Genomic DNA, 24,723 nt, shown 5'->3' with positions numbered 1-24,723 from the left:
AGTGTTGTATTCATTATCTCTAGTTGTCACAGCCATGCTGCGCATTCCCATTGAGTAGCTCAAGAAACAAGAGAGGCTCAGGGAAGCTGAGACTCTACATGGATTGGTCTGATTCTCAAACCTAAATTCCCAATCACAATCCTGAGATTAATAGAGCACAAATGTGGAGGGAGAAAGCAGCTGACCCCAGAACACACAGTACTGAGGGGGCAATGGCAAAGAAGATGCCAGAGGCTCTGAGTTTAGTGAGTGATGAAAACAATTCAGAGGAGGAGTCGTCCTCAGGAATGGGAAGCCTGGAGGCCTTCAGCTCCTCAGAGCAGACTCACTACTCCCAGTCTGAATGCTAGAGTGTGTCTCAGGCTGCACCATTCACTGATTTAGAAGTTTGCATCACTAAACTGCTCCTTGTTTCCAAGAGCACCGAAGGTAGATTTATGGTAGTGGGATTATTTCTACTGAAGTCTTTTTAAAAAAAGAAAACAGTAAGTACATCTTTTATGGGCTTTCCAGGTGGCTCAGTGGTAAAGAATCTGCCTGCCAACGCAGGAGACACAGGTTTGATCTCTGGGTTGGGAAGATCCACTGGAGAAGGAAATGGCAACCCACTCCGGTAGTCTTGTCTAGGAAATCCCATGGACAGAGGAGCCTGGCGGGCTAGTCTACGTGGTCGCAAAAGTCAGACACGACTAAAGTGACTGAACAACATCTTTTATACCAGGAGAGGAGAAAACAACTTTGAGAAAGTTTTTGCTAAATGGGTCACATGCGTTCATTTCTCTGAGCAGTTTTCTGTTAGCAGTCACAGTGAGGCAGTCTGAATACAGGAACAGCCACTTACTCTAAAGGAGTCTCTAGACAAAATACTTGTCTCCACACCAGTTTCCTGTCTGTAAAATGATAGGATACCACCCATCTCACGGGACTCTCATGGGCAGCACACTGATGTCAGTGCTACAGTACATCCATGGTGGTGTTTGTGTCACCAGTAACCCCTATGGAAATGCACCTACCCAGACGTGCTTCCAAAATGCAGGGGACAGCTGAGCAGCATTAACTGCCTCCAAGGAACACCCCCAGCCTTAGACGACGTCCCACCTTGGACACAGTCAACACTGAGGCTTTGGGGCGAGGGCTGGATTGACTGAACCAATGGTCCAGGTTTGAGTCCCTGCCTCATGATGTGGCCTTCAATTCCTCGTGAGTGACAGGTGCAAGATGCCAAGGCCCTCAGTTTCTGCTGACCAGTTCTCCAGGGGCATGACTGAAGGTGATGAAATAGTATCTTCACCATGCAACCAATTGGAGGTGAGTTCCCAGGTCACCAGCCAGGTAAGAACTGGTGACCCGAGGATTTCCCTCAGCCCAGGCAGGTGGCTTCAGCTACCACGATGCGAAGAAATCAACTCCAAGTTGCCATTCCCTCTGTGTCCTCTCCTGCTGCTGCTCTCCACCCGCCCTCCTCTTTCCTGTGCTCTTGGCTTACTGGCCTCAGTGAGTCCTTGCACTGCAATAGTTAAGGAGCCCCTCCAAAATAAAGAGGTGTGAGCCCACACACAAAAAGATGACAGGACACGCAGAAAATGGTCCTTTTCTAAATCAATACAATGTCTCAAATTTATTTTTTTCTTAAAGAAGTACTTCTAATCTCTGTCAAAAGGGAGGTGAGGAAAGGCCCTCCCTCCCTTGTAAACACTGAAATACAGATCTGAGAAACCAGGGTCGACACACACAAAAAGTGCATTTTACAAAATATCAACTAAAATATATTTTACATGAATTATGCTTCCACTGAAATTCTACCAGCTGCATTTTCAGGTTCAAAAAATATTTCCACATCTAAGAGATTTCAAAAGCATTTAAGTTCTGGGCAATGGACCCCACCTCCCTGGAGGAGGCCTGACCTCCTCCTGCTGGGTGAGGCTGGGCTCCTTAGCAGCTCTCACTCTGCCACCCTCTCTTACTGCCCCACCCTCCTTGACTGATGTCTTCCTCCAAACAGCTTATTCAGTAAGAAGGGACCCAAGTTTCTTCCCTTGGGGTTTGAGATTGGGTTTCCCATGTGTGAATTCACCTCTGAATGGTCCAGGAGGAGCCGTCTGCGCAGGGACAGGGCAGGGCTGGGGACTGCTGGGTGTGCCCTCAGGGTTTGCTTCCACCTGCCTCTCCAGCTCCTGCCCAACTGTCCTCACCCACTGCAACCTCCTCAGCCTGTGGGGTCTGTCTGCCCCTCTCTAGGGGAGGGGGACCCAGTCCTGCCCTGCTTGGCTCCTGTCCCCAAGGTGGTACCCTGCAGAATTGCTGAGCATGCGCCCAACACCAGGCCCAAGCCACACTCCCTCTTCCCGTCAGGCTCCTCTTTGGTACAAATAGGAAAGAACCAGGCTGCTCCAGCCCCACAGAGTGCCCCAGGGCCAGGGCCTACTCCTGGCAAGGACAGCAGGGGGCTGAGCCTCCTAATCTACTCTGGGGAGTGGCATGAGGTGACAACAGGGCCCCTTGGCAAGAGGAACAAACTAAAAATGCAGGTCCTTAGCTCCTAGAGTGAGTGGCTGCAGCTCAGCAGGTCTGTGGACTGATACAGTGTTGATTCTTGCTGGGATGTAAATTAGTGCAATCTACAAAAGACTAGGGAAAGGGGTGTCAGGGGCAAAGAGAGCCACAGCACTCCTTTGGTTTGATTTCAGGTGGGTGTGGCTTGAAGAGTCATGTGTGAAGTTCTGCAAGAGGTTTCCTAGAACCTCCAAGTGTAAGGCAAGAGGAGAAGTCTTCAATAAATCAGGTAGCAATTTTCCTTGCCCCCTGCCCCCACCCCCTCCCAGCTCTCTTCTGCTCTCCCAGACATGACAAAGCCCGTGTTAATCAGTTAACTTCTGGGAAGCCAGACCTGCTGGGTGGCCTTCACCAGGAGGTGGACAGGAAGCTGACTCCCACGAGGGGGCCACACCCATGACTGTGAGGGCTGGTAACTTGTCCCAGCACCAAGGGCTACTGCAAGGGCAAAGGAGGAATGCCAGAGAAAGGCCCCAAGTCCAGGAAGAGAAAGTCAATGCTCTGGGAGCCAGACACTGGCTCTCCAGGCCTCAAAGGAATGGGCTCCGAGCTGTGCTAGAATCTGGGAGAGCCTGGTCCCAGGCTAATGGGGAGGCAGCGGGTCACAGTGGGTGAGGTAAAGCTGGCTCCCATGCCCCCTTGAAGGGCCCAGGGGAGGATCAAGAAGGGCATGGTTCCTGAAGGACCTTCCCCCAGTCCCTCCAGGGCCCATGCCCCTCAGGCTTGGCCCAGCCTCAGGGAAGACTGCTTCTTTAGGAGCCTCTGCCCGTGGACCCCAGAGAGGCACCCTGGGCCAAGCTGAGGGTTCTGATGCTTTTGTTATACCCTGACCTCCCCTTCCCTCCCATGGGGCCCAATCCCACAGGGGCCCCTGCCCTCCCCCACAAGAGAACCACAGGCCAGCCACCTTGAGCTCCTGTGGCCCCTTAACCAAGTGCTGTGCTTCAAGCAGTGCCCCCTGCCCTGAGCCCCATTTGCCCGTGGGCAGCCCCAGCATGGGTGTGAGGAGGCTACTGGGGGTTCTTGAGGATGCGGCCATGGCGGAAGTCATAAACATGGCGGCAAAGAAACACCAGCTCAGGGTCCGTGTCCTCGGGCACTGTGCGGTGTGGCGGGGTGGAGTAGTCCGCAGATGGGGGCACCAGTGCTGTCTTTCGGCTGGGAAGCCCCTCGCCCCGGCGCTTGGCCATGGCACAGAATCTGCAGTGACACACCATTCACAGCTGTCTTAGCAGGAAGACCAGTTCCTTCCCCACCCTGCCCAGAGAGCTGGACATCCCCTCCAGCCTCCCCAAGGGCAGCTGCTGCCTCCATTCCTGTCCTGGGGCTTATGCCCTCTCTGCCAACCACCACTCCATCTTCTTGGTCCCTGGGGACCCACACCTACTGAACCTCCCTACCAAACACCTGCCAGTTCTCCTTGATTGCCTTCTGACAGCAGTACTGTAACCATCCCCAACCCTGAAACTCTGTCCCAATTCACTCTGCCTCAAAAGGGGAACGATTTTATTTTTTTTCCTATAAAAATCAGATGATGGAAGCAGACTGGAAAAAAGTTCTAGGAGGTCAGGTCCAATGAGTCAAATCCCCTTGGGGATCACAGGCAACCCACGAATAGTCTGGGGAGTCTGAGGGGAGAGGCAAGCCAGGGGTACAGGGCGCCACCCACCTGCAGTACTCGGCAAAGGTCAGCACGTAGCACTTCTCTTCGATGCAGGCTACACTGTTCTGGTCTTGATGTCGCGATGCAAAAACTTCATTCTGCAAAGGCTCAAGGGGAGACAGAAGGAGGTTGGCTACCAGGGTGGGAAGCACCTAACTCCAAGAGCAAGATGGACATGAACTCTGCTGGGACTCCTGACCCAAAATAGATTAACTCCAGCTAGCGCCCAGGAAGCCAAGGAGCTTTCCTGGAATTTCAGCCTAACTGATCCCATCAAACAGCCCAGGGCATTCCTCCTAGGTCCTGTCCTTCTCAGGAGGAGCCAGGTGCCTGCTCCAGCCCCTGACTAAGATCAGCCTCCTGACCCCCACCCCAGCCCAGGGGAGAAGAGAGGAGCTGGTGCACATCCTCCCGGTTAGAGGAAAAAGGTCCCAGCAAGGGGAAAAAGAGCAAAAGGGAGTCCAGTCTGGGGGTGGAGCAACCACACCCAGATGGCATCACCTCTCCGAGTGCAGAGCTTGGGAGATACCCGGGTGTGTCAGGAGAGTCTTTCCTCCCCTCCCTCTCACATCGCATGACACTAAAGGTGTGCACTCCCCCTTCCTGTCACCAGGAGGACGCATATACTTGTGCCCATTCTGGCACCCCCTGCCTTAGGGGCCCCTTTCTGCCCCGCCTTTTAGGGCAAAAGACCCACTGACACATGAACTGGGCAGTCTTAGGAAAAGAGGCTACAACTCTGGCCCCTCCCCAGGTTCTCTGGTGTCCTAGGTGACAAGTCCAGGGACCAGACCAGCCAGGCTGCTGCCCCACACCATGCTCTCCATGCCCCTGCCTCCCGCCGCCAGGCAGCTCACCTCGTGCATGCTGGGACTACGGCCACCCTGTAAGTGCTCTGGTCTGTAATACCACAAGAGGCTCATCATCAGCTCTCCTGAGGGAAACAGAAGCAATCAGGGCTTGAGCTAGCAACTCCAGAATGACTGAGATGGGCAGGTGGGCTAGCCACCTGCCCTGGAGACTCATCCAACTTCAAAGCCTGGGCCAATCCTGCGAGCTCCGGCCACCCCATCCCCTGCCTTGGGCCAAGTCTGGTAACTCAGCGGCCGAGAATGCTGTTAGGTGTGGAGGAAGAAGGAGAAAAAGGCACTGACAGGTGAGGCAGGGTGATGGGTGCCCAGTCCCTGATAGCCGGAAAGATTAATGAGCTGATCCAAGCCCAGCCCAAGGCTGTCTCCCTGAGCAACAGACAAGACGCTGGCTTAGAGGGAGGCAGACTCTGCTAAGAACGTGGGACACTAGTGCCCAGCTGGACTCTAGGCAGGGGGTACCTGATTCGGGGTTCTCCCAGAGGGCAGAGATCTTGGCCACATAAGGTGTGGACGTCTTTCGAGGGCCTGACTTGAGCAGGACAGTGTCCCGGACTCGGATGGTCTCTCCATGCCGCTCCACTGCCTGGTAGCTCTTTCGAATGGCTGGTTCCGGTTCATCCTGAGCAACAAACCAGTGACACAAACAAGGCTTGTGGGGCCACACTCAGCATGGGGAGGGAGTGATGCTGTTTCCCTCTGTGATCTCCTCAGAGCAGTCAAACCACTGTGGACAGCAGACTACAAAAGCAGCGAGCACTCTGTCCCCTCCTCCCTGAGCCTGGCTTTTGGGGCAGAGTGGGAGGAAGGGCGATAAACGAGAGCAGAGCTAAGAGAGTGACTCAAAACTTCTGGGGCTGTGTCTGAACACCTCACCCCTGATAGCCGGCTTTCACACTCCAAGCCCCCAGCACCCGGCAGTCCTCAAGTTTCCTAATGGACAGTCTGATTTTGACTCTTAAACCACCATGGTAAGTGGCGAAGCCTTGGGCAAATTACTTAATCTACTGCTAAGCCTGTCTTCAAATGAGGGTAGTTACAGGACCACAGGGTCCGGCGTAGCTCACAGGGCAGTGGCGGGGATGAAAGCAGATAATGCATGCAAAAATTTCACTCAGTTCTGGCCCCTCAGAAGTGCTCGATACATTTTAGCCAACATTCTTCTCATCATCCCAGACATTCCTGTGTCACTAATTTCCTATGCTTATCCCCATTTCCCCTGTACATATTTATCCAAAAAGTCTCCAGGGAAGTCCTCTACTTTATAATCCAGGATGAGAGGTGAAGACTCATCAGGAGGCCTGAGAGTCAGTGATGGAGATGGCAGCCACCAGCTGTGACTGACTGTGTATTCCCTGACTCCCCAAGGCACAGGACACCGGATCAGGAGGGGCTGGGGGAGCGGGCTGGGGCAGCGTGATCACCTCCCCAGGGTAAAACTGAGCTGGAACCCCTTGTCACCTCTCAAGAGTGGCCAGAGATGGGGTTCCTGGGATCCACCTCGCTGCAGGTCCTGTGTCCCTGCCACCACCCTCCCTTTTCCCCATCGGCTGGGAGCTGGCGCTCACCAAGACATAGACGGCCTTCTCGCAGGCAGCCCCGACGGGCACCCAGCCATTAGTGCGGCGGCGGCGACGGCGGCGGGGGCGTGGGCGCTGGACACGAGGCTGCTTAGGGTGGCTGGGCCTGCGGGCGGCCTTGCTCCGCGCAGTGTGCCTACAGCTGGAGCCCGTGCGCAGACCTGACTTGGAGCCACTAGGAGGCTTGGCGCTCTGAGGGCACGCGCGGGCTACTGTCTGGGGCTCCGAGGTGGGTGTCTGAAGATGGGGGACGGGCTCTGCTGCAGGTGGCACGCTGGGCACAGGGCACCCCAGGAGGGGGTGGGCAGGCGAGGCAGGGTGGCCGGCTGCCGGGAGAGGAAATTCCAGCTGGCCCAGGGATCTGCAGCCTTCTGGGAAAATGAGAGAGGGAATCAAGGCAGGTAAGGACAAGCAGTGAATCCCCAGCACGTCTGCTTTCAGAGTCTGAAAGTGAAAGTCGCTCAGTAGTGTCCGACTCTGCGACCCCATGGACCATACAGTCCGTGGAATTCCCCAGGCCAGAATACTGGAGTGGATAGCCTTTCCCTTCTCCAGGGGATCTTCCCAACCCAGGGACTGAACCCAGGTCTCCTGCATTGCAGGCAGATTCTTTACCAGCTGAGCTATCAGGGAAACCTGCTTCCATCTTAATTCTAAGTGTAAACCCAAAGGTCAATGCAGTGGCGGGTGGGGTCAGAGGCCCTTGAGGTAGATGATCAGTGACTGCCAAGGGTGTTCCTTGACCTTGGGAGACTGGCCCACAGACATCTCCACCTCCTCTTCTAGCCTGAAAGAAGGAGAATGGGAACAGCATCTCTAGCTCTGACTTAATATTCCTTTTCTAAAGGCCTCGACAGTGCTTGGGAGCAGGGGATCTGAAGCTAGATGAGGATCTGAGTCCCTGATCTGCCACTCGCCAGCTGTGTGACCTCAGGCAAGTCCCTTTACCTCTCAGTGCCTTGCCACAGAAGCAGTAGTTTCGAGTATCATGTAGTATGTCCTAAGTATTTTTCTATCAATTCATCTCATCCTTACAACAAGCCCATGAGGTGGGTACCACTACTCTCGTTTTACAATTAAGGAAACTGAGACCCAGAGCGCTTACTGGTTTGTCACACAATCAATCACGTGGTTGGGGAGAACACTTCAGTCTGGCCACAGACTCTGTGCTCAATTAACATGCCGTATGGCTTCCCATATATAAAGCACCAAGAACAAGCACCTGGCACATGGTGCTTACTGGTGTCCCAGGGCAAAGGGCTAAGGGTCTAGGGTCCCACGGGTTAGGTGACTAAACTTAGGGAGTGGTACAGAAGAGAAATAAAAGCCTGTTCTCATTTCTCCAGAGCTCCTACTCACGCCAGAACCTGAAACAACAAGTCTGGCGAGAGTCAAGCGGTCTATTAAGTTGTTTTATAGACCCCTTAGAGAAAGGCTGTGGAGAAGGCAGAAAGCCCTGAGAAGGCATGGCCCCTCACTTCACCAGCAGCACGCCAGACGTGCTGGCCAGCATGGCTCTGGTTGTGTCATTTCCGCCCAGAAGGGAGCCTGGAGAGGCATGTGAAGACACTCCTGCCAGTGTGGGGGCAGAGAGATCACTTAGGGCTGTCTCATCAGCTACAGCATGAGACTCTCAGGTGTCTGATCTTGCTGGGAAGGTATACACCAAAGCCACAGGCCCCAACAGCAGCCTGTCTGTTCTCCGGGTGTGCCCACCTGGTCCACACCTAGCAAGGCGATGCTAAGTGTGAGCATTACTTCTCTTTCAAGGCCTGTACGGCCAGGATGAAACTGTCCTGATACAGCTGGCACCACCTACCAGGCCTGGTATCCACCATCCCTCCCATGGATACTGCACTTGGTGGGCAAGCAGATGGTCTGGGTTCCTGGGAAGTAAGGAATTCTAGTTTTCCTCAAGGAAGGCAAAAGGGACATGGGAACAACATGGCACAAGCGCTAATTTCAACATCTAACTTGCTACTCAAAGTCTAAGAATGGGTATCCCAGAGGAGAGGCAGGAGAGACTGTCCTTGCCCTTTCTACCACCACAGTGCTGCCAACTGCCAAGTCTAGAAACCTCTACAGACAGCAGGGACACAGCAGGGCTGCTGAGAACTAAACATGGGCCTCTTTCCTGGAATTTCCTAGGCTGATCACACAAAATCAGGGGAATCCGCCCTTCTCAAAACCCCTAGCCTTCCCATGCAGTTGTAGATGCCAAGGCACCCCACCCCAGTCCACGGCCCACCCTCCTGGGACACCGCATCTCAGAGATGCCCTGGGAAACCCCACCTCTAGGAAGGCATACCTGCTGCAAAAGGCATTTTGTAGGGGCAGCCGCCACAGGTAGTGCCGAAGTGGGTAAGAGACGTGGACAACATTTCACAGATGCTGTAGCCATTCGCTCCAGTATCCTCATCGGAGCAATAGCGAGAACCCCATGGAGGGTGCTGGAAAGGGGTGCCTGCAGGCACTGAGCTTGGAGCCAAGAGAAGCCCCTCATTAGGTGCAGCCACTGGGGACAGCTTGCCCTCGGGGAGCATGGGGCAGGAAGAGTAGCCCCCACACTGCAGCCCGTCTTGGCTGCAGTACAGATAGAAGTTGCCCAATGCGGTGAGCTCAGGCCGACCATACAGGCCATTGTAGTCAGCAGGGTTGCCCGGCATCGGGAGCGGGGAGAGTTGTGGTGTGGGGAACGAGGGCTGGTGCAGTTCCTGCTTGGGGGCAGGTGACTCCTCCCCTGGGCGCCCAGGCTCCGGCTTCAGGGCTGCCTGGCCCCCCATCAGCAGGGGCAGCTGTGGCCGCAGCCCCAAGGGGCTCTCCAGAGCCTTGCTCAGGGGCTGGTAAGGTGGCTGGCTGGCTGGCCCACGATGGGGAGCAGATGGCCAAGACTCCTCGGGGCACCCTTGCCAGCTAGGTGGGCCTGCAGCCTCCCCAGAGCCAGCCCCTTGTCGGGCCTTGGGATAGTTCTTGCCATTGACCTTGGCCCACTTAGGCCTCAGGCCCTTGGGTGCTGGTGGCTCCGCAGAGTGCCCATCTGCTTCAGGGTGGGCACGAGGCGGGCGCAGGGGGAGCTCCCGCTCCTGGCTCAGCTTCAGGAAGGCAGCTGCATTCAGGCTGGCCAGTCTCTTGGGAGTTGGATCGCCATCTCTGCGGGCCCCTTCATCTGGTGCCAGCTCTGGAGACAGGTCCCGACTTCCTTCTCCGAGGTTCCCAAGCCGGGGCCGCTTCTTAGAGGAGGCCCAGCCTCCAGCGGCCCGGTCACGGTCCCGGCTGCGGTGGGGGTCTCCCCCTCGGCTGCGGCGGGTGCCCACCAGGCTGCCGGTCTCCTCCCGCTCCAGCAGCAGGTTATTGAGGGCCTCGGCGTTGAGGGAGGCCAGGCGCCGCTTGCGGGGCTGTGAGAGGCCAGTGTCCTCGCTGGATGGGGTTGGGCTAGGGGGCTTGGGCAGGTCGGGGGGCAGCTCATCAGCCTCATCTGCACTCTGTGGACCGGCTACGTTCTCCAGGCGGGTCAGCAGCACTTTGCAGGCCTTGGGCTTCTCGGGAACTAACGGGCGCTTCCGCAGTGGGTAGTTCTTGCGGCGCCCTGTAAGGTGCTCTGTGCTCTCAGGAGGACCGGGCTCCACGCCCTCTCCCTGCTGCTCCACACTGCTGCCTTCCATTTGCAGGGGCTCCTGGCGGCCTGTGGGGCCCGAACTCAGCATGGGCAGAGACTTCCTCCGAGTGTGTGTCATGGAGTATCTCCAACCTGCAGGACGGAAGCAGGCAATGAGAAAAGTCTGTCCTGGTCTGCCTTCTCCCCAGCTGGAGCCCTTCCAGCACCTGCTACAATAACTCTGGCCTACCCTCACTTTATTTCCAGCTTGGATTTTCTTAGGACCCCTCTTCCAGAGTGCAAAAGTCTAGTGGGGTTAGGCTACCAGCAGCTGTGCGTGGACTGGCTACCCCACACTCCTCTGAACCGAGCACCTGGGGAGCCTATGGCGCAATGCAAACCCAGAATCAGAAGACAGAAAAGGCTGGGGACAAAATTTGCAGCTGTTCCCACCTGTTTTTCTCCCACTGGATATTCATCACAGGACAGGAAGAGACTCTGAGGACACTGAGGCAGGATAGGGGCTCGGGTGGTGGGAGTCCATTTAGTCCCTCAAAGACATGATCAATCCTCCCCTTTCCTGGGGCCTCTGAGATTGGCCAAGGAGGACAAGGAGATGGACAGTGAGAAGCTGAGATGAGGAACCTGCCTGCTGGGCTGTGGAGAAGGCCAAGTCTAGTCTGTGGGGACACCTGCCTGGCAAGTACAGTGGACAGCCATAACCTGGGTATTGCTGCAAAGCCCCCTGAAGGATGAAGGCCTGGCTGTGAGGAGCCCGTGATGGGACGTATCACCCAGCCCCTGGAGCCAGCCCCACCTTAGTTCAGATTCCAAACAGCCCAGTACCTGGGGGAGGGATGGCAGTAAGGTTGGGGCCAGTGTTCCCAGGTAGGAGACCCACGGACCACACTCTAGACCTGTGGTACAGCTTTAAAAGTCCACCAGCCACCAAGAGCTGGGAAAAGAAAGTACCAAAGGGAAGAACTGATTCGGGACAAAGCCGCTTTTAGTCCAGCCCTTTTTACCAGGACTCCCTCCAGGTAGGCAAGATGCCAGAAAGGGGCAGGATGGAGGAGAGAATCACAGGAAACCTAGAGCCCCAGACAATGCCCATGACCAGACATCACCCCCTAAATGTACATGGCAGATACCCCTACCTCCCACATACCTGGGGGCCCCTGAGTCTCCCCCTAAATGAAAAAGGCCAAAGTAGGCTGTGTGCAGGAAGCTGGCATGGCATAGGCAATGAAGAATTGAGGGGCGGGGTGGGAGGCTCCCTTCCCGGCCCTTCCCCGGGTGGTGGTCTGTTCATTTTCTACCTATACTCCAACAAAGCAAGGTGATGCCAAGTAAGATGTCAGACTGGGCTCTGCCCTCGCCAGCATTCTGCGACCCCCCTCTGGCTTTTCAATTTAATTTCCCTACTGCTATTGTTATTCACTCTCACTCCACAAGAGGAGCTGGGAGCAGTCCCTGCAGGGCCAGGATTTAACCCTGAAAGTCCCAAGCCTGAGGGCTCCCAGGGAGTCCAGAGCCCTTCCAGTAGCTCCTGTGGCCTTGGGCCAGTGTCTGGGATCACTGGGTCTCTTCTCTCCAGAGATAAACCAGACTAGGTGAGAAACAGTGCTTCAAAAACCAGGCTGAGGGCAGCGTGGGTTTCCTTCAGCCCTGAGAAAGAACTTGGAAAACTGGAAAAGGGAGGCAGCATGCCAGGCATTGCTCTGGCCACGTGCGGGGACCTGCATATCCAGAGACCAGGCCCCAGGCAGGACAGAGAGTCACAGAAGGCAAATCCATTCATTCCTGAAGCACAGACTGCAGTGCTCCTGAAAAATTCCAGGCATCTGCTAGGCTCCCTAAGACTCTTTCTTGCTTCTCATCAGGGGGACCACCCATCCCTGATTGCTCAGCACGCTTATTAGCAATGCCTCATTTCACCTTCAAAAGCATCCCAGGTGCTTACAACCCCAGGCCCTTCCCTCACTGGCAGGGCACCCCTGTGCCGGAGGTGAAGGAGCAAGGACAAGGAGAAGGACTCCTGTATTTCCTGGGGAAGTCTGCACCCAGGCCTCCTCCACTCCCAGAAGGCCTGGAGAACAGTGAACAGACCACACAGCTGAGCAGGGGCCAGAGCCCCTCAACAGGCCCCAAGTGACTACAGCAATCAGCCTGGGAATGGCTGGTGGCCAAGGCTGAGGTCACCTGGCCTTTAAGGACATGGACACCAAGTGCAGAATAAGGAGGGGTAGATGGGAAATGGAAAGCAAACAGAGGGAGGTGTTTTCAAGTCCGGTCAATGAAGAATTCTTAGACCGAGGAAGGACTTGGTCTGTTCACCACCCCTAGTTGGCTGGTAGACTGGCCACATGCGTGGATGGCCCAGGGATTCTGGGATACTTGGTCCCACTCAGTCTTTCCCTCTCAACATGGAAGATTAGGAGAGGAGCCTTCCACTTTCTGGAGCTGTCCCCAGAACCTGAGAACTTGTTTCCTGCAGAGGATCTCACTCTTGCATCTCCCTCTCAGCCCTCCAGTCCCTCAGGGACACTCACTATCCCTGAGGCTAACGCTCCAGGGAAGCCTAGTAAATCACAGGGTGCAAGTCACATTTCCAAATCAAGCATAAAGGCCTCCTGCAAGCCTCCCCTGAATCTGCCAAATCTCGTCACCCACAGAACAACTCCCAGCTCTCATGTGGTGCCTAAGGCAGCCACGGCACCCCCCCCCCCCAACAACCCCCCAGAAGAGGCTGGGGTCTCTGCTGCCTACCGCACTCACTCCAGGCTGAAGAGAGTGAGCCATGCTTTGAAGCCAGATGGACGTGTGAGAACTTTGGCAGCAACTTTTCCCTGGGGTGGGGCTGGGTGGAGGGGGCACCCAGCCTGCCAAGGCCCCTCTAACCTGCAGGGGGGCCTAGCTCAATGGGGGAAGATCCCATTGAACCAGGAAAGCTTGGTTTCCCTTCCAGCTCTGCCAAGCTCCCCTGTCTGTCTCTCCCACTTACAGACTAGCTCAACCAGGAACTTCTTACCACTGCCAACACACCACCAGGGTGCCTAGGTTCTCGGACTACCTTCCTTTTCTTTGGGAAGCCCTGTCCTCCCAGGGACAGGTAGTCTGGGCCCCCTTGGGAGACGGTTCCTAGGAGAGACTCCCCAGGGCATATTACAGCTTGCCGAGACCATGTCAAGCACGCTCTTACTGAAGAAAACCAGTCTGACAGCTGCCTTGAAGCATAGTGGCTGTCTGGTGGTCTTCAGAGCTGAAGACCCATTGAATCACAAGCTGAATCCAAAATCACAAGTCTGCCTGGCTGTGTGAAGTTATCTCCACAGAAACAGAAAAAGGAGAGTTTATCCTCAAACTGTAGCAGCACCTTGTACCCAGCCCCCACCACCCACCAGGCCAGGTGGAGCACACCCCAAGGTACTGTGTGTGAGAGCAGGTCAAAGGCCTGGAGGAGATGGGCCACGGGCACCAGAGGGGAAAGGAGCGGGGTGGGGGCCTGAGTGAGCAGGTCAAGTCTGCTTCACTCCTGCAGAGGCTGCACTAGGCTGGAAAGCGGCCCTTAGCCCTGCCAGGGGGTCTCCCTACATTACCCGGCTCTAGACCATGCCCCCACCTCACCCTTAGGGGTTCAGGACCCATGCCCCACCCCCCCCCCCCCCACCCCCGCCCCAATGCTCTTCCTGAAACTTCTCTTACCACTGCACTTTAAATTCTGGCTTTTTAGTTTATTCTTAATGGGAGGGAGTACTTGGAGGGGGTGTCTTAGTTAGGCAAGAGCTGACCCAGGTGGCCCCTTGGGTGAGGGTCAAGAAAGGCCCTGTCCCAAGCCACCTCCCTACAATTACACCTAAAGCCAGGCAGCTGGCACAGAGCTAAGCACTGCCCACCTCTGCAATCTCTTTTGGAATAATCCCCACCTCTCAAAGGAGTAATACTTTTTCATGGACACTGAGTTTCTTGAAGCTTCTATCAGAGAAGAAGAGCAGCAAGAGCACAAAGGCAAGCTACTGTTCTTTTAAACTCAGTTGATATTACTTCATGGAAAAACAGAAAGGTGAAGCTGCCGAAATTCTTGTGATAAAGCCAAATAAAGATGCGGCTGTTATCTCTTGAATCCCCCAGAGCTGGTAAAATGGAAAAAACCAAAGCTTTAAGTCAGGCAGACCTGGATTTAAACGCCAAGTCTGCCCATCATGAATAACTTACTTAAATTTGCTGAACGTCAGATTCCTCATCCCAAAGAGACACATCAGAAGGAAGCTTACTTAAGAGTGGTGGTGAGAATGATACTAGTCACCATGCAGGAGCCAAGCAGGCCAACATCCCGGGGATCCCCCTCTTTCAGATCCACAGACAGGCGAGGGCAGCCCAACCGTGGCCCTCAAATCCCCACACTAGGAGGCCAGAGCCAGCGGGGGTGGTGAGAACTCTGAAAACGGAGCCTGCATCTGAACCCTGCCCTGCAACTGTTCCACTGAAAACACCCTAGAGTCCACCCCGGGGAACTCGGCAGCGCCACTGCTTTCCCGAGAGGGACCCAGTGCGAGGTGACGGTGAGGGGCTCCGTTTACAATGCAGCCAGAGGGCAGGGGCAGAAACTGTATCCCACAGACCCTGAACAACAGCTCCAGGCCTCCAAGAAACAAGAAAGGCGAGATCTTCAGATGCTCAAGACCCGGGGGATGGGTCAGAGAGCATGCACTGCCTGCTGCCACCATCTGACTGTGGCTTCAGCACAGGCACCCAGAGAGAGCAGGAGTCTTAGCTCTGGCAGCGCAGAGCTCAAGCCCCAGGGTTCTGTCCCTGAGGAGAGAAGGCCTCCCTGGTGCCCATTCAGCCTCACTTGCTGTGGGTACTCGATTCACTCTGCAGTCAGGCTGGGCTCCTACAAACTCCTGGGCAGGAAGCACCGTGGCCGACCAAAGAGAACTGGCCTGCCCCGTCTGGATGCGGCTGGTTTTACAGGCTGCCCCGGGGTCTGGCGGCCATCTGAGGAGCTGGGTTCGCCTGCCCTGGAGGCACCAAGCCTATCTCTTGTCTGGCAGACCACCTGCTCCTCACACTTCACACTGGGGGCTCCCAAAAGCCCAGAGAGGTGGGAGCAGTGGTACAGGAAAGGTCCACCCCTACCCGACACAAGGTCCAGGGTGCCAACCAGCCCAGTCCCACAGCCCCAGCGTTGGCTACTCCTGTCCACTCTGACCCTCCCTGCAGGAGTGCCCAGACACACAGGTGTCTAGAACCTCCATGAACTTCTGGCTCTGGACACAAAGTCAGATGTCATGCACGTGTGTGTTAAGTTGATCTGTATCCAACTGGTAAAGAACCCGCCTGTCAATGCAGGATATGTAAGAGACGATGGTTCAATCCATGGGTTGGGATGATTTCCCTGGAGGAGAGTATGGCAACCCATTCCAGTGTTCTTGCCTGGAGAATCCCATGGGCAGAGAAGCCTGGCAGGCTACAGTCCATAGGGTTTCAAAAGAGTCAGACGTGACTGAGAGACTTAGCATGCACACACAAGAATACAGGAACAGTAGAATAGGTGGAATCTCCTCTTTCTCACTGGAAACAGTCAGTTCCTAGTCTCAGGGCAAGGCCCCTCCTGCAGGGAGGGGGCTGAGAGTAAGGCAGACAAGACCTACCCCTTGGATCTAGAATCAATCTATACACATAGCCCCCTGAGCTGGGACAGTGGGCAGAGAGCATTGTATTTTAGTCATATTGCAGTGCTCTGCTCTAAGAAACTCAAATCTGACAAATTAGGAGGTAATCACATGCAATACAAAACTAGTCTTTAGAGGCTTTCTTTTAAAGGCACAAGTCCTTGCCAAAGGCGACTTGCCTCCCCTAGTTTCTTTCAGGGGCCCTGCTCCAGTGTGCACCAGGCAGACCTCTCAGGGCAGGCGTCGGTCTAGCTAAGCCAGAGTGCCCGCCACTCACGCCCGGGCACACGGCACCTCTTGTGACCTTTGCTCATTCGGCCAACATTTTGCTGGCCCCTCGCCACAACTCAGCGAGGTGAGACCCACACAGGGCTGGAAGCCACTTTATGTTGCCACTAATCCCAAGTGGGCTCGATCAACGAACAGCTTGAACTTCCTGAACCTTGGTTTCCTGATCGACACAGCAGAGTTGTGAGCACCCAGTTAAATAAGAATGGTATACAACAGGCGATCAACACAAGCTCATTCTTGCCCCCTACATATCAAGTTATCAGGCTAAGAGCTGAGGGAAAGTGCAAAACAGACTGGGCAACTGGAACTTGAGCTGTTAGGAAGATAGAGGACAAGAGTCTGTGAGAGGGCTGTGGCAGAGTGCTCAGAGCTTGGCGGAGAGAACTTAGCTCCAAAGCAGCTTCCCAGAGGGCACACCCGAGCCGCGACTTCCAGCTTCTTCCTGAGGGTCTACTTCATGCCAGGTGTACCAAGCCCAGTGGGAAATGGGTAGCACCCTAGAAAATTTGCTTCACAAACATTTGGAAAGAGCAGGAGACGAAGGCAACTTTCCCCAGACTGCCCACCACTGGCTCCATACAGAATTGCTCCAGGCTGAGGGACAGTGGAGCTCTGGGCTAAGTCTCCGGCAGACCCTCCCCTTCTCAGACTCCACAGTGCCCAGGCCAAAAGCAAATCTCCCGCTGGGGCAGGACCTATTTGTTCCTGGCAGTGAAAGTGTGGAAGAGATACAGCAGGAACAGGGCCACGGAGCCTCAAGGCTCAGCAACAGGCCCACCAGGAGGAAGCCTCAAGGACTGATGCCCCGTTCTCCAAAAAACACATCAGCTCACCAGCCTGCTCCAGGCACTTGCCAAAGAATGGCAAAGGGTATGTGGCTGGTTCAACCACCAGGACACTCCAGGAACCAATAACTTAGATGTCTAAGATGGCTTGCCAAGACCAGAGGTGCTATCTAGTGTCTTGAATGAAGAAACTGGCCAGCCAGGCCAACATGGGAGCTCTGCCCTCGGCCTTCCCAGCGAAGTGCTGACCTCCCTGAATGAAACAGCCATGGGGAACAAGACCCAAGACCAGGCCTTCCCAACATTCCGCCAGCGCAAACAGAACCACAGGCAGCCCCTACCAGAGTTACAGGCACCTAACCTGAACATCTCACTAATTAACTAAGTGTTTAGTGCCACTCCCATTATGCAAGCTCTACCAGGACAGGCGGGGTCTGCCTTCCTTACCAGTAAATCTCATCCACAGGGCTTATGAAGAGCTTGCTGAACAAATGAAGATCTGGCTGCCCACCTGCTCCCCTTCATATAACATTTCTACCCTAGGCTGATGGCACCACTTGGAGCCCAGGACAAGAAACTCTGACCTCAAAGCTCTCCCTCATCGCTAGGAGTCCACCATGCCTCTTTAGTGTAATCCACAGTTCAATGGGCTACTTTAGGAATTCTCTCATGTTATACAGCACAACCTTCTTCCACTACCATCCTTCTCCCTCCCAACCTGCCCAGCAACCTCAGGAGAATATTTCTCTCATTCCATATCTTACAGTCACCATCACTCTCATTCATCCTTGCCACTCCCCACCCCCTGGGGGCTGTTATCATCTCAACCTAACAAGGAGAAAACAGAAGCACAGAGAGGTAAGAGAACTTGCCCACACTCCCGCACCATCAAGGGCGGAGGCAGGGCAGCTGCTGTCAGTCCCCAAGTCCACGCCCCGAACCGCAACACAGGATGGCTGCTGGCTGAGTCACAGGCCAATAATCCTGCATGTGCGATTTTGCTTTTCTGAGCTGTTTTTAAGTATTGGCATTAACACATTATTAGTTTTTCTTGATTTTTCACCACAAAGGAATTGAAGATGTACTACGATTAAATGGCATCTATGTACTGGCCAGGGAACATGTACATAGTTTTACAGACTGTTTCTACAGAAGAGTCTACTCAAAGTTCCCAGTATGTTCTTAGATGTACTTCTAAAACAAACCCATTTTATATCTTTGAAAAGGGTAGGGGCTGCAAAGACAGGTTTTCTTGATTTTACAGTAAATCTAGGAAAAGAATCCACTCCCCGCCCCCCGCCATCCTAACCACGTCTCTTGAATCAGATGAAATCTCCAGCACGAACTGCAATGAAGACTGAAATTCGGTCAACACACTCCAATCAGTCATCTTAATATTCAAAGACATATTACCTGACCTCTTGGCTACCTCTTTGGGCTGAATAAATTCAAGTCCTTCCAATTCTCCCTGATGATCATCTCTTGCAGTCATTTTATCCATTTTACAATTTTTTCTACACTCTGTCCAAACTGTGTGAACCCCTCCAGGCAGAGAACAGCTCTGCCCCCAATACTGAGACAGGCTTGCCAAACCTGACTCCATCTTCCATTCTGACATACACATCACAATATCCTGGCATCAAGCAGCACCCTAATACCTTTCCTGTGATATCTACAAAGGTCCTCTAAAAACTAATAATTCAACTCTAGGGCATTCCCTGGCAGTCCAGCAGTTAGGATGTGATGCTTCCACTGCAGGGCTGGGGTTCAAATCCTGGTTGGAGGACTAAAGTCACATGGCATGGCCAATAACAATACACCTCTAAACCATGTGACCAGATGAAAATGTGATTAACAAACTGAATTTTCTCCAGACACTTTTAGACATGCAGCTGCAGTTGGAGAAGGGCTTGAGTGTGGGCCACCCCTCTTCTCTTCAGGCAGGAAACTGAAAGAGCTGCATCTAAGGAGGGTGAAGGCTTGAACAGGCATTGAGAATGGAAGGGACAGTGGAACTCTGGGCTAAGTCTCCCGCAGACCCTCCCCTTCTCAGACTCCACAGTGCCCAGGCCAGAAGCAAATCTCCCGCTGGGGCCATCACCACTCCAGATGAGGCCTGGGGGTCACAAGAGACAGCAACACACCAAAAAACATAGGCCCTGAGTGTCTGCCTGGCTTGATCCTGTTAACTAAGACGAGTTACTGTGATTTTTTTGTCCTGGTAACTTGGTTATTATGGTGTCTCAGAAATAAGTTCCCGTTTCAAAACCTCAGGGAGGCTGAGAGAAAAAGCCATTCTTTTACTCCTGATGCTTGCAGAGGATCTATCTCAAGGGTATTATTATTATTATTATTATTTGGTGGGAGGCTGAGTCAGGTTAATAACCACCCAACTTTGCAGGTGTTTCTCACTGGGAAAAATGGAATCTGGATGAAAATCCTTCCTAGGACATGACACAAAGTCCTGGACATGACTTTGCCCTGAGGCCTGCTCACCAAACCCACAATCCTCAGACCCTCAGCTTCTAGACCAAGTTGCCTAGGGCAGGACAGCAATCCCTCCGTTGGAACCCCAGGGCCAGGCTAGTGCTCAGCCGCTCTGCAAAGCCAGCTCAGTGGAGCGAAGGGCACTTGTCTGGCCCTGAGCAGGCAGCCTGCAGCACCCCCGACTGCTGCTGCTCTTCGTCCCTTCTCCCTATTAGCTGGTTTACTGCTCATTAGTGGCAGAACCAGGAGGTGGGCAGGGGAAACAAAGGAGCTGAAATTCAAACCAGTCTATTTTACTCCAGTTAGGTGCCTCCCATAAAACCGGGCAGGATTTCATCACCAGGACCTCCCTGTCCCTTGTTCCTTGGAGGTCGAAGCAGCCTGAAGGTGAAGCGGGAACCTGCAGAATCTCAGGACCCCAGGCCCCAGGAGCCTACGCTTCTAATCACTACAGGCTCTTGACTCCATCTTCTCAGGGTGAGCTGGCCCATCAAGGCTGGGGACCCGCAGAGCAGAGTGCTGGGGCTGCCCTCTGTGTCCAAGCGCACTCTTCTTGTCCCTCCAAAGTCCCCAGCACAATGGCAAGTTCACAAAGGAAGTGAGTCCTGCCAGACTATGCTAGCAAATTCCCATAAATGCTTGGGCCAGGGTAGTACTGCTTATGTAAAATGCTTCCCCATTGAGAGATGCTGCTTTATTTACATTCCTCACAACCCATTCATAAAACGGAGGCCCTTTAATGTTGGGGCTGTTCGTATAATGCTCCATAAACCCGGCAGCTTCAACTGGCAGCCTTAGTTCGACACAGGCTGCCTCTTAACTTTTTCCCCTTAAGATTTTTTTTTCCCCTCTTTAATGACTCACCTTGCGACAGGGCGCTCAGGCCAGATGTTGCCGGAGCAAGGCCAAGAGGAGTAAGAACAGATAAAAATGAAAACACACAAGTCCTCCTGAGTGCTGGGACAGAGAGGTGGGGAGGAATGAAAATAAATCGAAAATCCCCATAGAACTCCAATGTGAACTACTCATGTTGAAGGTTGAATCCCTTCCAGGTTTACTGAAACTTCCTTTAAGGATGTCAGAATGCTCCCGAACTTAAGCCTCTACAAACTAGAGATGGTGTGGAGGGACTGTTTTTTTTTAACCCCAAAGGAAAAGATAGAAGAAGATTCTTTGTGGTTTTTAATCTACATTGTGGATGAATAAAAAGGCAGAAAATTTCTCTGCTTCTTTGTAACAGTGTTCCATGGGCTGCTGGATCTAAGAGGGGCACGATTTGTTCAGAGTGAAGAAACTCAGACGAACCTCAGAAAAGAGGAAGGGCTGTGTTTTAGGACACACAGAGAAAACAGCCTGGGCAGCTGAGAAGAGAGGCCAGGATATTCATTCAGAGGTAGCCTGTCTCCTGCTACTGTAGAAGCAAGGAGGAGAGAACTAGTACAGATTTTTTTTTTTAATTGACGGGGGAGCGGTCTGCATTGCCATGGCAACTGTGAGGGGTGGCTTTCCCGCTTAGAAGGGAAATGCTGGTCCATTAATCATCAAACTGGGGCACAAAGGGGAGGTTTGGGGGAAAGGGGGTGGATGCAGAATTTATTTTTTCCACTGTTTAGACTCAAACCAGTCACCAGCCCTCTCTCCCATCTCCCCATGGTCCAGGGTTGGTAGTAAACAAAAAATGGAAGTTCCGAGAGAGCTGGGATCATAAGCTGTCCTTTCTGATGGGTCCAGTGTGGGGCTGATCATGCCTCCCATGTCAGCGATGCCCCTCTAAACATCTCCTCCAACATCAGTCCCCAAAGCCCCATTCACAGGCCAGAACAGGAATCTTTCTCTTCTGCTCTCAGCACCGCATTTTCTCCCATATTTACACCCAGGATTGAGAAGAGATAAAACATATGGATTCATTTAGCATGGACAACAAGGAAAATTGCATAAGAGCAGCAAAGCCGGGTGGGGAGAATGGCCTGGTGAGGTAGGAGGAAAACAGGATTACAGCCCTTTTCCAATTCATGTCTATATGGTGTCATGTGAGCAATCCACAGGACAGACTCTTCACCAGCTGGAAAATCAGAAGCAATCATTTGCTCCCCACGCTAAAGCACCCCAAACACGCCCTATGTATGTGCCTTAGGCAGAAAAGGTCGGAAACCACCGAGGACTCCATATTATCTGGAGTTCTGGTGAAACAGAAGGGCAGGTTTCCCCTCTGCTCCCACTCAACTAAGCAGTCAACTGCTTTTATTCATTCAATAAAAATGACATGCACAGCACTGTATCACAAATCCTGGAATACTCATGCACACACAGGTTTAATACTCATACTGTCCTTATCCTTAAGAAACTTCCAAAGAACAAAAGCACTCAAGAGGATGCCATGTTATAAAACCCAGGGTCACAATCTCAGAGGCAAGCAACGCTGGCCTGGAGTGGTCTGAAATGAAGAATGAGTAGGGTTCAGGCAGGAGAAGGAGGCGGCAAGGGACTCTTAACTGGGGACAACTGGGGAAGTCAAGAGGAGCAAAGAGGCAGGGTGATAAACCTGTTCAGCACATCGGGGCTAGGGGAAAACCTTAAGGGACACTGTCCAGGATGAGACTGCAGGAAACAGGGAGTCACTGTAAGTTTGTGGGGAGGGGAGTGACATAGGGGAAGGAGCGCTTTATGAAGAATGATCTAGCAGCTGTGTATGGAAATGGATCAGAAGGGCCAGCACAAACAAGAGGGAAAGGAAGGCCATGACAACAACATAGGCCTGACATGGGAACAGCAGGGCAACAGAAAGGAAGAAAGAGAGGGAGATAGAAAGAAGAGAAACTCTTCACTGGCTAAACTCTACAGAGCAAACTCTTAACTACTTGATCTGACTTGCATGAGTCTCCTGCCAGGTGAGAGCCAAAGAGGGAACCATTGTTTTGGCCATTCTCCTTTCAGTTCTGGTGGCCAGACCAGGTCACCCCCTTCTGATGCCCCCAAAAGAATCACATGCACACTGGGTAGCCCCGCAGAAGACACGAAGACCTTGAGATGCTTCATCATTCTCTGGACCTTAGACATACAATTAAATTCCCTCAGAAAAAAACTTTAAGTCTCCTGCATGAGGTAATACCTCCCTTTCTTTCCCACAAGCCTCAACTCCACCCAGGCTGGGGTCTAGACCCTCCTGGGGAGAGGGACAGAGGGCGGCCATGAATTAACTCCATGCTCAGACTAAGAGGGGTGACAGGCTGCTTTCCCAAAGAGGGATTACACTCAACCACAGCTGGGAGCAGCTCATCATCAAAACCTTCCCCAGGTGACACCCGGATTTTTAATAAAAGTCTACACTCTAAACACCCTGAGTCTGTTTTTGTGGTCCCAACTCTTCCATTAAGCATGGGATCACAGGATAGAGCACTGGAACACTGAGTGGGTTTTTACAACTGGAAAACCAGCACCCAGCTTGGTCACTGGTGGGGTAAGAGGGGCTCACGGCTTAAGCCACTGGTTCCCAAATGTCCTCTAGTTGGTCAAGGACAGTGGTGTTCCTCCAGAACACACAGTCTCTCTGGGGCCCTTTTCGCTCTTTTTCAGAAGGAACGGCGGTGGAAAGGGTGGGAGGAAAGTCTCTCAGGGAATAGGAAACGTTTTAAACTTAATCATTAAATTCCTCCCTCAACTCAGCTTCTCCTTTCTCTCTGTGAGCACCTTCTTTCGCTAAAGAAAAGTGCTGAAGACGGTTGTCCAGGAGCACTTCTGGGAGGTTATCTCCTAGTCCCCAGTCCAGCTGGTCTTCTGCCCTCTTAAGACCAGTGACAACGGGAGACTAGGAGATGTCCCAGGTGGGATTAACCTTTTGGGCAGACTCTTCTCGCCGAAACACCTCATTCCTGGCAGGCTCTAGAGCTCCTCACCGAACTGTCTCTTGGGCAAGTCCAGCAACCGGGTCGCCACTGGCCAAGCCCACTGCGTGCACACCCCCACCTCTGCCCCACTGGCTCGACCCCACTCTTTCCAGAACAGCCAGTCGATCCGAGGCTGGAATCATGAGCCAGTGCCGCAGCTCCTCCCGGCGGTCGCCCCGGCCCCCGCAATCCCCGGGGCAGAGTCCGGCCCGGTCGCCCGCCCCTCGGGGTGGGTGGCTCGGACCCGCTCCCCTCCCCGACGCCACCACCTGCGCCCGCTCCGGCGCCGCCTTTGTCCGGCGCTTCGCCGCCAAGCGGGCCCCTCGGGCCCGACCTGACCCGGCCCCCGGCCCCGGAGAAGAGGCGGCGAGGCGGGCAGGGCAGGGCCAGGCCCGGCCGCGAGCACTGGGTCCCGCTGTCACTTGGAGGCGGTCTGACAACTTCGATCCCCCCGCCCCACCTCGGACTCGGCCGCCGCTCCGCACGGTCCTCGCCGGGCCTCCCGCGGCCCACACTCGCTTCTCGAACCGGTTCCTTTCCTTCTTCGGCGCCTCCCTTCCTCCCAGTCCGATCAGGTCGAGTCTATACTACCCCCGCCCTGGCGTGGCCCCCACCCCCTGCCCCCCATCCAGCAATAACCGGTCAGCTCCCAGCGCGGGAGGGCGCCCCCCACCCTGTGCGGGAGATCCCGCGGCGCCGCCCCCGGCCGCGGCCCCTTGCCTCAGGGACCGCGATGGGGGGAGGGGGCACGGGGGGGCGGGGGCCTCGCCGCCCGCGCACTCGGAGGCGAGCCGGCTCCTCCGAGGCCAAGAAACGACCGGCGTCCTCCCGCCCTCCGCGGCCCGGGACGCCCGCGCCGCCGCCACCCGGCCAAGCTGCCACCCGGCGGCCGCCACCCACCCCGCCCCCGGCCTGCGAAGCGGGCGGCCCCCGGGGGCTGTCACCTCGAGGCGCTCCGCGCTCCCCGATGGCGGGACCGTGGCGCCGGACCCGGGGGAGAGAGGCGGCGCGAGAGAGCGAGCGGCCGCACCTGCTTCGCGTCGTCCGTCCGTCCGTCCCTTCCCGGGCTGGCGGGGGCGGCGGCGCTGCGCGCTCGGTGGGGCGCGCTGACGGGCGACCGGTCCTCTCCCCTTCACTCGTCTGCCTCCCTCGTTTGCTCCCGCCCGCCCGCTCGCCCCTTCCCCCCTCCTCGACCGAGGCCCCTAGCTCACCGGGACGGCGGCGCGGACGGCGCGGCTCTGGGCGCCCGCAGGCCCCGGCCGGGCTGGAATCCGGCGGCTGGAACCCCCCGGGGGCGCTCAATTCCCGGGCTCCACGCTGCTGCGTCAGCGCCTCCTCCTG

At 54.7% G+C, this 24,723-nt stretch overlaps 1 protein-coding gene across 5 annotated transcripts; it reads right to left on the bottom strand.

The window, feature by feature from the left end:
• Positions 1-1,587: 1,587 nt before the first annotated feature.
• On the bottom strand, positions 1,588-24,723 carry BAHD1 (bromo adjacent homology domain containing 1). Of its 5 annotated transcripts, none has more exons than XM_027971681.2 (7): positions 24,594-24,723; positions 8,974-10,413; positions 6,654-7,036; positions 5,548-5,707; positions 5,074-5,150; positions 4,223-4,323; positions 1,588-3,753 (listed from the first exon to the last, which is right to left on the bottom strand). In XM_027971681.2, exons 2-7 carry the CDS (start codon positions 10,397-10,399, stop codon positions 3,564-3,566), a joined length of 2,337 nt encoding a protein of 778 aa, XP_027827482.1. In that variant the 5' UTR covers positions 10,400-10,413; positions 24,594-24,723; the 3' UTR covers positions 1,588-3,563. The 5 variants fall into 5 exon arrangements, with proteins under 5 accessions (XP_027827482.1, XP_027827485.1, XP_027827484.1 ...); XM_027971684.2 differs by having other exon boundaries at positions 4,223-4,314; XM_027971683.2 differs by having other exon boundaries at positions 6,654-7,033.

This window comes from Ovis aries, chromosome 7 (assembly GCF_016772045.2).
Source record: "Ovis aries strain OAR_USU_Benz2616 breed Rambouillet chromosome 7, ARS-UI_Ramb_v3.0, whole genome shotgun sequence".
Lineage (NCBI taxonomy): Eukaryota > Metazoa > Chordata > Mammalia > Artiodactyla > Bovidae > Ovis > Ovis aries.
The sequence above is the reverse complement of the archived record's forward strand: the minus strand, read 5'-3'. Positions and strand labels throughout refer to the sequence as shown.

What these genes read in the sequence shown, in the direction of transcription:
- BAHD1 (XM_027971681.2), bottom strand. Translation starts at nt 10,399, where the DNA reads ATGACACACACTCGGAGGAAGTCTCTGCCCATGCTGAGTTCGGGCCCC. An exon ending in CAAAATGCCTTTTGCAGCAG is followed by an intron (nt 7,037 to 8,973) that starts GTATGCCTTCCT and finishes TCATTTTCCCAG; the next exon opens with AAGGCTGCAGATCCCTGGGC. An exon ending in GTAGTCCCAGCATGCACGAG is followed by an intron (nt 4,324 to 5,073) that starts GTGAGCTGCCTG and finishes TCTCCCCTTGAG; the next exon opens with CCTTTGCAGAATGAAGTTTT.